The sequence below is a fragment of the Mytilus californianus genome, unplaced genomic scaffold (genome assembly GCF_021869535.1).
Source record: "Mytilus californianus isolate M0D057914Y unplaced genomic scaffold, xbMytCali1.0.p SCAF_12, whole genome shotgun sequence".
Taxonomy (NCBI): Eukaryota; Metazoa; Mollusca; class Bivalvia; order Mytilida; family Mytilidae; genus Mytilus; species Mytilus californianus.
Genome location: NW_026262604.1, coordinates 42938528 through 42954093, shown reverse-complemented (window position 1 = coordinate 42954093; position 15566 = coordinate 42938528). Strand labels below are relative to the sequence as shown.

At 32.8% G+C, this 15566-nt stretch overlaps 1 protein-coding gene across 1 annotated transcript in view; it reads right to left on the bottom strand.

The window, feature by feature from the left end:
- Positions 1–15566, bottom strand: part of LOC127721850 (uncharacterized) — a 31785-nt gene that overhangs the window by 10408 nt on the left and 5811 nt on the right. Inside the window, exons 4-12 of the mRNA XM_052228655.1 lie at positions 15091–15171; positions 14218–14358; positions 10775–10884; positions 8386–8486; positions 4974–5068; positions 3804–3916; positions 2509–2633; positions 1702–1788; positions 590–762 (exon numbers count right to left, since the gene is read on the bottom strand). Of these exons, the coding sequence (XP_052084615.1) occupies positions 590–762; positions 1702–1788; positions 2509–2633; positions 3804–3916; positions 4974–5068; positions 8386–8486; positions 10775–10884; positions 14218–14358; positions 15091–15171 (1026 nt within the window). The remainder of the gene's footprint in view (positions 1–589; positions 763–1701; positions 1789–2508; positions 2634–3803; positions 3917–4973; positions 5069–8385; positions 8487–10774; positions 10885–14217; positions 14359–15090; positions 15172–15566) is intronic.

Below are 15566 nucleotides of genomic sequence, written 5' to 3'. Positions count from 1 at the left end.
TCTGTTGTTCCGTTGTTTTCCTCTTTAGTTGATGTGTTTCCCTCGGTTTTAGTTTGTTTCCCGGATTATATTTTGCTTAATCGGACAGCGGTATACAACTGTTACCTTTGTTATGCATCAGGGTGGTACTTTCTTATTTCTTTTTCTACCAAAGTACAGTTCTTTCATGCCTTATAGCATCGTACTCTCCTTCATTTAAATGATTTCCAAATTTTATATCAGTAAATTTCTATAAAACAGTTACTCGTATATTGATGTCAGTACTGTGTAATGGCTACTGGACTTTAAAATGTTAGAGATATCCAGTACACTACAAGTTTTGAAATGTATATCTGTCGGTAACAGAGTTGAAATTGTGTCCTTTTAAGTCAGTACAATGTCTTCCCTGTAACTGCTTATTTATCAGATTGCAACGGTTTTGCTAGTCTTGGGGAATTTTTGGGAAGCTGTAGAAACATAAAGCCAGATTAATTTTAGTAAAGTAAATGTTTTGCTTTCCGATTAAACCTCCACTAACTAATGTTTTAATCTATTTGCTATATTTCTCAACGGAAATTAAAAAACAAAAATGTTTTCAGCTTCTACTTACTGCCCAATGTATTCCTGTGTATGCTCCTTGAAAGAAAATATTATGATGCACATGTGCACCGACTCCTTCACAATTGACGCCATCACTGCCAACATAACCAACTCGTCCAAAATTTGATAAAATATTATCAGCAACTTCATTCTTTGAGGAAGTCAATGATGTTCGATCACCGCCTAGGAACAAATTAAACATATGTGTACCATTCTGTCTTGTTAAACAATATCTCATTTCCTTTAATTGCTTGCTTTCAAGATAAACATCAGTTCAAATATACGCCTAAATAATTGGTGTGTACGTTGTTTTTAAATTTGTATATCATTCTAGCCTCGTAGAAGCAACCTAAATATTGATTAGCAAGGTATAAGAAATTTATTTTTAATTCCATGACCTATGCTTCAAAACTTTAATATGAAGCGCATCTATATTTATTCGATTGATTTAGAAGAAAGCGTTACGACTAATTGGATCGGCGTACACATAATGTGTCCATGACGCGTAACATGTCTTCCTTTAGACTGTTACTTGGTCAGCATTATATGTCTATGCAGTGTAACCAGTTTCTTCCTATAGATTGTTACCTTGTAAGCTAGTAAGTTAAGAATCTGACTTAGATCAGTGGCGGATCAAGCGGGTGAGCATAGAGAGAGTACGCCCTCTTTTGATCGCAAACAAAAATATTATATCAAGTTTTTCACGATTTATAAGATTTTTCAGCATTAATTCGTTCAAAAAAATATATTTCGTTTTATGGAATAGCGGCCCTCCCCTTTCAAAAATCCCGGATTCGCCGCGGTAGATTATTGGTCCAGTTCAATAGGATATCTTCCTTAATGTTTCCCATTTCCCACCATTTGTACTGAAAGAGGCTTTTGAAATTTGTCGATGGACACCAAGCAGTGATTGATTGATTGATTGATTGATTGATTGTTGATGTTTTAACGCCACTTTTAAGCGTCACTTTTGGGCTTTTTCGTGGCGGCCAGTTTTTTTTTTAGTGGAGGAAGCCGGAGTATCCGGAGAAAACCACTGACCTTCGACAGGAAAACTGACAAATCAAGCAGTGATAAACGAATCAATTTACCAATCACAGAGAACACATGACGTTTACAAACCTCTTATATCAATTCCACCATCTGTATTTCTTATCAGACATTTATTAATTTTTAAATTGGTCCCTGTTGTTGTTATACCGTATGATCCTGAAAAATTAAAAAAAAAAACAAACGAATGAATGAAATCGTGTTCAATTAACTATGAGCAACAGCAACTTTTAGAATAAGTGATAAAAAAGTAACCGTATAATTTGTATTAAAGGGACAATAAAATCATGAGTCAAACGACAATACAATACTCAAAAAATAGTCTTATACTGAAAAAACGATAAGACAATACATGCATCGAAGAAAGATTGCTTGATTGTCTGTCTGAGTTATACATTTATACAACAATTAACCTATCAAAATCGGCCAACAATGGGATAAATTGAACTTTGCGTTCTTGATATTTTTACGGCAGATTATGGTTACACCAAGGAAGTTAATCACTAATTAAATAATCCCTTTTGTCAAAATATAACATTAGAAACAGTGTCATTCTTATCAAATAGAGTTCTAATGTGACGAACTTTCAGTTGTACATTGCATATTTAAACTGTTTGTAAAAGATACATCGTAGAATTTTAACGAGCTAGCTTGCTCGATACAATATTCTTCTCGGGACAGCAGGGGCGGATCCAGTCATTTTTAAAAGGGGGTTTACAACTCAGGATAAAGGGGGGGTTTCAACTATATGTCCCCATTCAAATGCATTGGTCGTCAAAAAAGGGGGGATCCAACAACCGGAACCCCCCCTGGATCAGCCACTGGACAGTAACACCAATATTTGTGCAAAATTTTTAATATGCAGCTACAAATATTTACCTATATTTTGAATCCTAAGTCCTGTAAAGGTTATACTTTTTACTTGAGGTGCTTCTATTCCAAACTTCCGACATGACTGAAGAGTAAATCCTTCAAGTACGATGTTAGCTGAATCTTTGGATATTCTACGAGAACAAATTATTGTTTTTTTTTTATCCTACAGATTTTATCATATAAAAGATTTTCTGGTAATTAACCGTTTTAAAATCTAGTAAATAATGTATTTTCACTATACAGTCACCACACTTGAATAATGTTAAGACATTGGCTGAAAATTCAATATACGGGAGGTCCTTAACCAATAACAGCGTTTATGTATATACTTTTAGGATATAACCCCGTATTCGTTAGATTCTTAACCGTGAATTGAATGCCATATGTAACAGGGTAACATTAAGAAAATTGTAACTAATGTTACTCACGTATCAACAAACGAAACACGTGCAAACCCTACATTACTGTAAATTTCTTATATCCTCCATTCATTTCATTGGACACACGACATTTGTTAATTTTCACTATTTTTTCATAAGCCGTGCCCAACCATAGCAATATGTGATAATATTAGCAACGGGTGTTAATGTCTAAAATTAACACCCGCCTGAGCTCGAAGTTTACCGATTCGGAACAATTTCAAAACACCTGACCCACTACGGCCGAGATTTACCGATTCTTACTTCTACATCATTCGTTTTGTTTTTGTTATTAGCAAACTATCTTAATTTATGATTCTCTTTTGTACAATTGACCTTCTAATAACATAGTGCACACTTAAATCATATGGCATGCAGTATAATAAAAAAAAACATACTGCTGTTGGATGAAGGTGTTTAACACAATCGATAAAAAAATTATCACCCGCGACATCATCTTGTGTTTTTTTTCACTTAGGGTGTCAATCTACCATAGCACCTAAGTCCTTCATCCAAATGCATTATGTTTATATTATCCATAAATAGTATTTAAGGGGTAGATATTTGCAATAATAGTCTTTGTATGAGGTCGAAACGAGCATATATCGATCTAATATAGTATATCGACGTAGGACGAGGATATATCAACATGTAAAAGTATATAGACTGAGGACGATGCCAGAGGTCGATATATCCTCGTATTGACTTCATATACAGGCAGACATTCATTTCATTAGTTGTGAAGCATTGAGTCTTTAACAACAGGAATTTTTAAAAGTTTTCAATCTACCTTTGAAAATATAGATGGACATTTGACTCTTTCAAACCGAATCGAATACGTAAGAATATACAAAATGATAAATTAGATAAATATATACGTACGAGATGCACGTGTCGATGATAGAAGCTTCTATTGTGTCACCTTTTGCATAATGAGCGTTTTTCAAGGGCCATATATATAACATTTTAGTCTTCCTATCCACATAGAACTCACCCTAGAAATAATGAAATACACATGTACAAATATTTATCTTATTAAGAAACAATCCGTATAATATTAGAATGCGCTTACTTTGGTTATTCTTTTTTGGTTAAATAATTAGGATTGATTTACCTTAATGGATACAACAACGTCACTTTTAATTATTCGGGGGCACCTTACTATGTAATGAGTGGTAGGGAACCCGGATGAGCAGCTTCATGATATATGAAAGATCGAGAAATTAAGATGAAATATATGGCAAGGTTGCTGGTTGGATCTTAAATATCTGAAAATAATCAGATGCCGATTTTTTTTTTCAAAAATGCGAATAAAACTGCAGCCGTAAATGCATTAGATAAGTGTCAAATCCATATATCTCCATAAAATAGCGTAATCATGATAGCTGTAGTTATATCTTTGTCAAAAATATATAATAGGGTATACTTTTTTGTTATTCAAAATATATGAAAAGTGTGGGGTACTCAATGTATCAACTGCTCATTCCAAACAAAGAGGTCGAAGTGCCCCACCCCTCAACCCGCCGAGTGTAATTAAGCTACAATGTCTGACCAGTGACGCATGTATACAAAGTTCAAACTGTGTATAATATTTCATTCCATTGTCATAGTTAAAGGCTGTAAGGTGACATGTAGTTGTTAATTTCTACGTCATTTTGGTCTCTGGTGTATAGTGGTGTAAAGTGGTTTGTTTTGTTCACACATATATAGTATGTGGTCAATATAATGGAATTTTATGCAACTGTCATACAAGTGAGAGGTTTAGCTAGCTATAAAACCAGGTTTAGTCCACCATGTTCTACATAAGAAAATGCCTGTACCAAGTCAGGAATATGACAGTTGTTGTCCATTCGTTTGATGTGCCTGAGTTTTTGATTTTGCCATTAGCTTAAGAACTTTCCATTTAGAATATTCCTCGGAGTTCTTTTTTTTTATTTTACTTTTTCATTGCTACTCATACCTAAATTGCTCGTTTAAACATGTAACTATTGTGAGTGTTTATGGTCATTGTTTGTTTGTTAACATGGAAACAAAGTAACTGGTTATACTTACAGGTTGGTCAAGTTCTGACAACACATTAACAAATCTGAAATAGCCACCTTGATTATGATAATCTGCCAAACCAGGATTTTTCTCGTTATAATTCCCTGAAACAAAACACAAAAATATTGTAAAAGTGCAAACTAAATATTTGAAATTATATAAATAATTTATCAAACTTTATTATTTTTCAGATTTGCATGCTAGCAGAAATGGAAGGGTTATGCTTATTATAAAGATAAGAAGACGTGAAATAATTGCAATGAATAAGAATAAGAATAACAATTTATTGAATCCAATTAAAGGGCCCGTTTCCGAGCATATGCATATAGGATATAGTGGTGTATAGTGTATATACTCCACTATATACATGTATGTATTGGTTTTTTCGTTTGAATGATTTTACATCATTTCAATGTGACAACTCTTAACCAGAGATCATATGATAAGTGAACATCTAAAGTCACCGTACGGCCTTCGACAATGAGAAAAACCCATACCGCGTAGTTATTAATTCCTCAAAACAACAATCACGCTCTTCAAAAGCAAAGATGGCACTTTGGGTCGCAGTACGACCATCAACGTGGTAAAACAACTAACACATTATTGAACTTTCAAGACTTACAACATACATATCTGTGTATGGTAAAAAGCAATTTCGAGAAATGTGTGAATATGGTAAATATTTCGAATAGACTTCATTAAACTTTTGTCAAAAAAAAAACCAACTATTTTTTACCGGTAGCTACTATGGTGTGTTTAAAAACATTGTTCCAGATATGAGCAGGATTTTGTGGTTGCAAACAAATTTAACCCCGTCTCATTAAATATGTACCTATCACAAGTCAGGAGCCTGTAAGTCGTTGTTTGCTGTTTATTTTTCATCATAAATCAGACTATAGGTTTTCTCGTTTGAATGATTTTACATCATTTCAATTTCCGTTATAGCCTGCTATACGATATTTATTTTGCTCATTGTTGAAGACCGATTGGTGACCTATAGTTTCTTATTTTTACTTTATTTGATTCCTGGAGTATAGTTGTCATCATACCACTCCTTAATTATATATTAAACCGAGTGACAGAAACGAAGTACACTTCAAAAAAGAGAAGCAAAAGATATCAAAAGAACCTTCAAACTCATAAGTCGAAAATAAACTGACATCGCCATGGCTAAAAAAGAAAAAAAGGAAATAACAGGTTGTTTTTTTCTGAAATTGTTTAACATCTAACCCCTTATTTTATTGATTTTGTATTTACATTGTGTCAAAGATCAAATGTATTCGTTCAGTGTATGTTCACTTGTGTTAATATGTCTTTTGATTAAGTTAAGCCATTTCAATTGATATTTGATAGTGTGTCTTTCTATGATACGCTGTTACACTATTGTTTCAGATAAGGGTGAAGGTTGGTACCTATTAAAACGTTTTTATAAACCCGCTGCATGTGTTAGCACCTGTCCTAAGTCAGTAATCTGATGTTCAGTAGTTGTCGTTTGTTAATATGGTTCATAAGTGTTTCTCGTTTCTCGTTTTTTATATAGATTAGACCGTTGGTTTTCCCGTTTGAATGGTTTTACACTAGTCAATTTTTGGGCCCTTTATAGCTTGCTGTTCTGTGTGAGCCAAGGCTCCGTATTGAAGACCGTACTTTGATCTATAATGGTTTACTTTTACAAATTGTGACTTGGATGGAGAGTTGTCTCATTGGCACTCATATCACATCTTCTTATATCTAAACACACAGAACGCAAAATACAACATAAAAAACTAAAGACTGAGCAACACGAACCCTACAAAAAACTGGGGACGATCTCAGGTGTCCTGGGAGGGTTATGTAAAATAACTTTTGCTAAAGTTAACAAAATTATACCCTCTCTTGCATATAATGCTATAGCAAAGACGGCGTGCACAAAGTTGAAGGCAACTGTAACAGGCGCTTTTAAAAGTAGTTTTATACAACCGTATTTAAAATATCTTTTAAATAGGAAGTTTTTTTATGATAAAATGATGAATGCTAGCCATTACAATCCACATTACCAATAAGGTTATCAAAATTAAATCTATAAAGTATGAAACGAACATAGAGAAAACGGCAAAAATATGTGAAACTTGTAACATTAAATAAGCTTAGAATAGAGTTTTTGACCTAAAATTTATACAAATTCAACATATTTTGCCGCATTTTCGTATAATAGAATTTTTCGGATTCGGACTATGACGTCATACGAAATTCACCGCAAAAAAAATAAAAAACGGCCATGGTGGATGAGTTTGGAATGTAGTTCGTTATGTGTAAGAAGTCGTAATTTGGAAGGATTAATATTCGAAAATGGAAGAATCGGTAAGAAAAAATATTTAATTGCAATTTTTTTATTTCAAAATAACTTGATGTTCCAAATGTGCATAACAAGAGGTTTAAAAAAATCTGCAAAATATGAATGATTCGATAGTCCAGGCTCAACACCTGAATTTTTTTTATGTCCAGTTATTATGTTACAATTTAAAGAAATGACGTTTTAACGCTATTTTCTGAATAGGGTCCACGACATAGTCGCTTATTATTTCCATTACACTGCTCTTAGCATATATTTATTTATATTTCCAGAATGTGCATATGCTGCACTTTGTTGTTAAAAAATAAGAAATATGTTGAACGTTTATGTTTAAAGCTTTGTGATAAACTAAGTGTCCAGTGTTTTTGTTACGCGTTTGTTTTCTGGGGGGAAATGCCGACGAAGTAATATTTGAAGACGTTACGTTTGTGGACTCAGCTTTATGCACGCCGTCAAAGTCTAAGACTTAAGGGAGACGGATTTATATAAGTTTTTCTTGTTTCCGAATCCCTGTATTTCTATTGTATAATTGTAATTTGTGCACTTTTGAAAAAATATATTATTGTCTTAGATTTACTTATCAACTTTCAAATAGAAATGAAAATCCGTCAACAATTGACTTCTTGTCGAATGTCAAATTTACTGTGTGAACAGAAACGTCATTTCCACTGTTGGTTTTAAATGTTTACCTTTAAGGTGAAATTGTTATTTTTTGTCAGAATTTGGACATTGTATATAAGTCTTTGTTACTTATTTTTTTCAAATATTCTCAGATTTAACTGCTTTTATAGAAAGAACTAATTTATTCTTCAAATTATTGGCATTTTTTTTTACTCTAGGGATGTCAACCCAAAAAGAGATTCTACAATAGCAACAATCCTATACCTTACCATAACCCATACTTGTCACTTTCACTACAAAAATGTAGCATGAACCCTTAAATGTAACTCTAATATAAAGTAAACCCTTTACTAGCACTCACCTGAAGAAAACCTAACCTAAACAGACCCTATACCCTCACCTAAATCGTAAGTTGAACCCTAGATATATGTACAAGGGGTCCACAAGGGGCAAAAGGTTAATGTTTACCTTTCTTCAAGCCATACTGGACTTTTTCTGTGACTGACAACCATTGACGTTTAGCGTCCAATTTAGCAACTTTGTAAGCTTTATCTGCCCAGCTCCAGAACCTGTGAAAAATGTTCAAAATTCAATTTTAAATTAGTTTGATACTTTACGTTTGATTAGCCTTCAAATTTTGACACAAAACTAAACGTTCTATTTTTACAAATAAGAAGACTGGTTTTCTCGACAAAACTTCGTTTTAATAAACAGTTATAACAGTTGTCTTTTCTTCGTTACGATAACACATAGAATGTTTTTCGCCATTTTTTTTTTTTTTATTAAACTGGATATTTATTCATGCGTTGTTTTAAACGATTTATGCCTTCTGAATTAACCTCCAGATTATACCCCCGTCACACTAGGCCACGATCACACTACGATCTCTGAAAAAAATGTGAATTTTAACGATCGTAGTGCGATCGTGTAGATCGCAGTAAGGTCGTGGTACAGTCGTGGTGAGGTCTTCATGATCGTGATGAGCGTGGACCAACTTTGAACATGATCAAAACAATCGTGGTGCGGTCGTGGCGAAATCAAGTCGTAATAGAAGCGTAGTGAGAGCTCACAGCGACGTTACTACGACCTCAGTATGACCATCACGTTCTCACCGCGACCCAACCACGCTTCTACTTCGACTATACCACGTTTATACCACGCTGTTCAAGACCATAGTACGATTCTAGCACGCTGATGCCGCCCTCATCACGCTCTTCTTACGACCTGACTACGTTAATACTACGACCATTTCGAGTTCTAGACATGCTCATTGTCATTGTCACATAAAATACATGAAAGCTCTCCGGGTTTTGTTTGAAACATCAATTTCAACTGAAGCATGAAAACACATGATCATGTACATGTAGTAATGCTTCTACAATCATTAACACAGATATAAAATCTTAACGACCAGGCCATGATATAGTTATTGAGAGGGTAAAGAAGAAGAAGAAGAAGAAGAAAAAGAAGAAGAATTTTTTGATGGCGTAGGTCCTGTTGGGTTCGTTCTTGGTTATCAACCAAAAGGAGACTCCAGTTTGGTCATTATGATCAGTTGATGAACGAGTTACGAATCGAGGATTAACCTTCCTTCTTTAAGAAGACAGATACTCTATTAAGAAGAGCCATGTCGCCTGGTCTTAAACTTGCCATCACTTTAAGACATTTAGCTACTGGTGACAAGTATGACTTAAGAGTTGCTCGGAATACTATAAGCACATTTTTACCCGAGGTTTGCCGAGAAATAGTTGAAGAATATAAAGATGAGATGATTTCGGGATTCAGTATTCGTATCAGAGGCCCCTCTGCCTCTACCGCTACCCACTAGCCCTACCACCACGCCCACGAGTTCTGGTAGATTTTGGTGGCATGACTTTGTTGTTTCTGAGAAATCTACGTATTAATAAGAAATAGAAGGAATGGAACAGTATTTATATGGAACACGATGTTGTCGTTATTGCTGAGAGCATAGTAAGATCGCGGTATAAACGTGGTATGATCGTAGTAAGTTCGTGATAAGATCGTGTTGCAATCGGATAAATCGTGGTATGGTCGTAGTGAGAACGTGATGAGCGTAGTAAGATCGTGATAATCGTAGTGAGGTCGCAGAATAAGCGTTGTGAGAACGTGGTATAATCGTAGCGGGATCGTTGTAGAAGCGTGATGAGGACATAGTAGCATCGTGAAAACAATGAAAATTTACATTTTTATGCCGCTCATACCGCGACCTCACCACGATCTGAATTTATTTAAAATCGCGGTGAGCGTGGTGCGATCGTGGTCTAGTGTGACGGGGGCTTTACAGATTTGACTAAAACTGTCAAAAACGCTCCAAACTTCAACGCAGAACAATGTTCCTAAATACAATAGAATTAAACTGCATACTAAAAAAATATTCTGTAACAGAGCACAACTATGTACATTGAAACAAAAATAAGTTACATAATGTATCTCATCGTGCTTCAAGACAAAATGTGATGGGTTTGCATGAATAGTCAATAAACACTTGATATGTATTCAAGCCAGGAGCCTGTAGTTCAGTGGTTGTCGTTGGTTTATGTCTGTCATATTTGTTTTTCGTAAATTGGTTTGTTATATATTATAAGCCGTTAGTTTTCTAATCTGAATTGTTTTATATTTTTCATGTCGGGGCTTTTTTTAGCCGACTATATGCTTTGGGATTTTCTCATTGTTGAAGGCCATATTGTTGCCTATAATTGCTTAAAGCCACTTCTTTTGAACTTTGGGGCATAGTTGTTTTATCGGCAATCATACATCTCCTTATTTTTATATAGTACATTGTTTACGTATTATAACATGACTATTGAATAACCTATTTATTTATACATATATTTACCAAAATCCATGTACCCAAAGGTCATCTTCAGCTATCCATTTTTCTGGTGCTTGTGATAAATAATGAAACGATTTATCATCCGAGCCCGGTTTATCAATGTTGATATAACCCTAAAATCATATAGTATCGATGTTAATATAACCCTAAAATCAAATAGTATCAATGTTAAGATATCCCTAAAATTAAATAGTATCGATGTTAATGTACCCCGAAATCAAATAGTATCGATGTTAATATACTCCTAAAATCAATTGTATCGATGTTAATATACCCCTAAAATCAAATAGTATCGATGTTAATATAACCCTTAAATCAAATAGTATCGATGTTAATCTACCCCTAAAATCAAATAGTATCGATGTTAATATAACCATAAAATCAAATAGTATCGATGTTAATATACCCCTTAAATCAAATAGTATCGATGTTAATATAACCCTAAAATCAAATAGTATCGATGTTAAGGATGTATTCTTCTGACGTTTCAGTCTCGTTGAAATCTCGTTCTGGAATTATTTCCAAAACATGCGATACAAGTAGAAAATATCAATGAATTAAAAAAAAAATGTTATAATCAAACCTAACTCTGTGAAAAAAATTGTGTGTATTTCCAATAAGTAGTTTTTGAGTAATAAATTTTTCACAAATTTTATTACCAATCAAGTCAGTCTTTTTAGCCAAAGTTTTGATAAAATGAGTGAGGGATACAAGAAATGATTTTACCAGAAATATGTACATCCAATATCACTTGTTTCTTTTCAAATTTCTTAGATATGTATTTTTTCAATCATTTATAACAAAGAAGTTGAAATAATACGCATTTTGTTCTTAAAATAGAGAAAAATCACAAATTTACAAAATTGACAACATGGTAAATTTGACACGAAAAAGCATCAAAATATGATAAAACTTTCTTATATTAACACCTACCTATAGTTTTTTTTCAAGTTAAATTTATTCAGATTGGTCAACTTCATCTTTATTGAAAGAATGATAAAAAGTTTAATTGTGGAACTGTGATTTTTTTCACGATATTAGCCCAAAATGGATAAAAATTGATGAAAATGAGAACATCATCAAAATTAAGTACTTTCAAAGACTGTAGCAAAAAATGGAGTACACCACCATATGATTTTTTCTTCACATCAATTATTTTTTTACAGTCATATAAACCCAAAAATCAGGTAAAGAAAAAAAAATGTAATTCAAGAAGTTTATGGCTCTTCAGAGGTGTACATCCTTAATATAACCCTTAAATTAAATAGTATCGATGTTAATATAACCTAAAATCAAATAGTATCGATGTTAAGATAACCCTAAAATCAAATAGTATCGATGTTAATATAACCCTAAAATCAAATAGTATCGATGTTGATATAACCCTAAAATCAAATAATATCGATGTTAATATAACCCTAAAATCAAATAGTATCGATGTTAATATAACCTAAAATCAAATAGTATCGGTGTTAATATAATACCAAAATCAAAAAGTATCGATGTTTATATAACCCTAAAAGTATATAGTATCGATGTTAACATAACCCTAACACCAAATAATATCGATGTTAATATAACACTAAAACCAAATAGTATTGATGTTGATATACCCCTTAAAATCAAATAATATCGATTCTAATATACCCCTTAAAATCAAATAATATCGATGTTAATATACCCCTAAAATCAAATAGTATCGATGTTAATAAAACCATAAAATCAAATAGCATCGATGTTAAGATATCCTTAAAATTAGATAGTATCGATGTTAATGTAACCCTAAAATCAAATGGTATCGATGTTAATATACCCCTAACATCAAATAATATCGATGTTAATATAACCCTAAAATCAAATAGTATCGATGTTAATATACCCCTAAAATCAAATAGTATCGATGTTAATACACCCCTAAAATCAAATAATTTCGATTTTAATATACCCCTTAAATCAAATAGTATCGATGTTAATACACCCCTAAAATCAAATAATATCGATGTTAATATAACCCTAAAATCAAATAGTATCGATGTTTATATAACACTATAATCAAATAGTATCGATGTTGGCATAACCCTTAAAATCAAATAGTATCGATGTTAGCATAACCCTTAAAATCAAATAGTATCGATGTTAGCATAACCCTAAAATCAAATAGTATCGCTGTTAATACATCCCTAAAATCAAATAATATCGATGTTAATATAACCCTCAAATCAAATAGTATCGATGTTTATATAACACTAAAATCAAATAGTATCGATGTTAGCATAACCCTTAAAATCAAATAGTATCGATGTTAGCATAACCCTAAAATCAAATAGTATAGATGTTAATATAACCATAAAATCAAATAGTATCGGTGTTAATATAACTCTAAAATCAAAAAGTATCGATGTTAATATAATACTAAAATCAAATAGATTACACAAAACACAATACTCTTATTATTATTTTTGAAAGGAACGGGGGCTACAAAAGTATTATTTTCGATAAATTTCCCGAATAGAAAGACTATCATGATCGGAATTAACCTGAAATACTTATTATCCAGTAAGCCAGGAGCTGATTAGTATGGTTGCCTTCTTCGTCATGCACGTAGTCAGACATAAAATTAACAAGCACAATCAATATACGAAAATATGTTATCTGATATGAAAATGCATATAATGTATTTACCATACTGACGCGCTGAGCCAATTTTTTTTAACGTCCTAGTTTTACAAGTAACAGTCCACAGGAAGACATATTACCTTGCACAAACACATTATTCTGACTGAGAGCAGACCAGTCTTTATTCCTACTTCTAGATCCCATGTACTTAGCAAAGAAGCAGCAAATACCAATTTCCATGTATTAAGGTTGAACATGATTTACACGCTATCACGATAGCACCAAGGTGCTGTGCGAATTAAGGACAAGTGTATCAGACTAAGGTGGTAGAATGATGATCTATTTTGGATTTCAGATTGCCTTGTCAGAATACTAATAAGTTTGATTACGGAGGAATAACAAATTCTCGGTCTATGGTATGTTATATGCGGTTTTTTTCTTCCCCAGAACGTTTTGTTATTACATGTTATTAGTGAGAGACTTTTAGTGTTGCATTGTAATTGGCATACTATTTTTTTATATTGTGCTTTATTAATTCTATTGAAATTTATTATTCATAATTTCTGTCGCTAAAATGAGTATTGATAATTTCATTCTTTGGTAAAAGGGGGTTTAAAATCTTGCGCTAAAATGGGTTATACTTTGGCGCTAAATCTTTCGAATTTTTTAGCTAACATATCCTCCGCTGCAAAATCAATACAAATATCAAATTAGCTAGAGAGTGACGTAAATTTTAAAATAGTCTAAAATAATAGATAAATACAGCATTAACAATATCTAAAATACTTTTTGGAATGAAAACAAAAGATATATAAATATATTTGACATACATCATTTGGATATCTTGCTAAGGTCAGAGGTCGATCATTTTCAAAGATTTCCAACCAAGACGTACGCCTGGTGTAATACCCGAATGTGGACATTTCTCCCAAATCTGTTATGCCAACCTCTGGCAACAACACCTGTTGTACCTAAACATAAAAGAAAATTCAAGAAATAAGTATATTGTTACGTAAATAAGTGATTAAATTCATGCAAACAAAGGAATTTTGAACAATAAGATAAGAACTTTATAGAAAGATCTTTTGAATTGTTTTTATCTCTTAGAATCATCAGGGACCTGAAGACGGGCGCATTTAGCCCTCTAAAGACTGTCAAAGTATTGGCTACACGTACAGAAGAGAGAGAGAGAGAGAGAGAGAGAGAGAGAGAGAGAGAGAGAGAGAGAAATGTAAACAGACATACAGATTAGTCGCATCATCAAAAATTGCTACACATAAATGTAGTTATACAACATACAATAGACATATATAAAATGAATAAGAAAACAGCATTATAATATAATATACAAGTTACACGGAGAGAGAAAAGATGAGAGTATAAAGGATGACTGTGTAAAACAAAAGCTCATTCATGTTTTTGTTCATTATTTTAATAAAGGAGCATAATTTAATTCATTTGGATTTCTTTTACTACATTCGTGACATCTTCAAATTACCTTTTTTTATTTGTTCGTGTATAGAAAACATAAAACAGTGAATTTTTACCCAAATTGCATCGCTTGTAAGATTGATTAAACTTCTGGTTACTCTTAATTCACAGAGTGCCAGAATGTCCAATCACAAAGAATGTTAGATAATCCGGAGTCAAAAGTCGGTAATATGAAAAATAGTTTACTGGATAAATTAATATGTTCCACTTACCGTTTTCAGAGCAGCGGACGACAACTTTTCATGTCTGGTAACTGGTTTAAACTTGTTCCAAGGTATCCGTTGCCCTCCAGTCTGAAAGTAAAAACAGTTGAATATATCTCATCAAATGAAATAGGGTCGCGCTTTTTGTAGATTTCGATTCTTTTTCTATAGGAACAGTTGTTAAAGTCATATGAAACTTCAAATTAAAAAAAAATGATGCATATGTTTTTTATAACTAAATGGCTAGTTTTTATTATAAAGCTTATGTACATATACTTTCTTCTGAAGAAAATTCTTTAATTTGTCCAAATTTAGAACAAATTTACTTTTTCTGAATTGTTGCCTTCCAGACAACAATTCGCCGACATGTTTTCCGTATGCGGTTACCTCAGCGTGACCTTTCTCGTAAAAATCCGATGATCGCAATTACGCAAGTGCGGAGGGGAAATCCAAATTGGCAGAGAGAGTCAACAAACGTAAACATC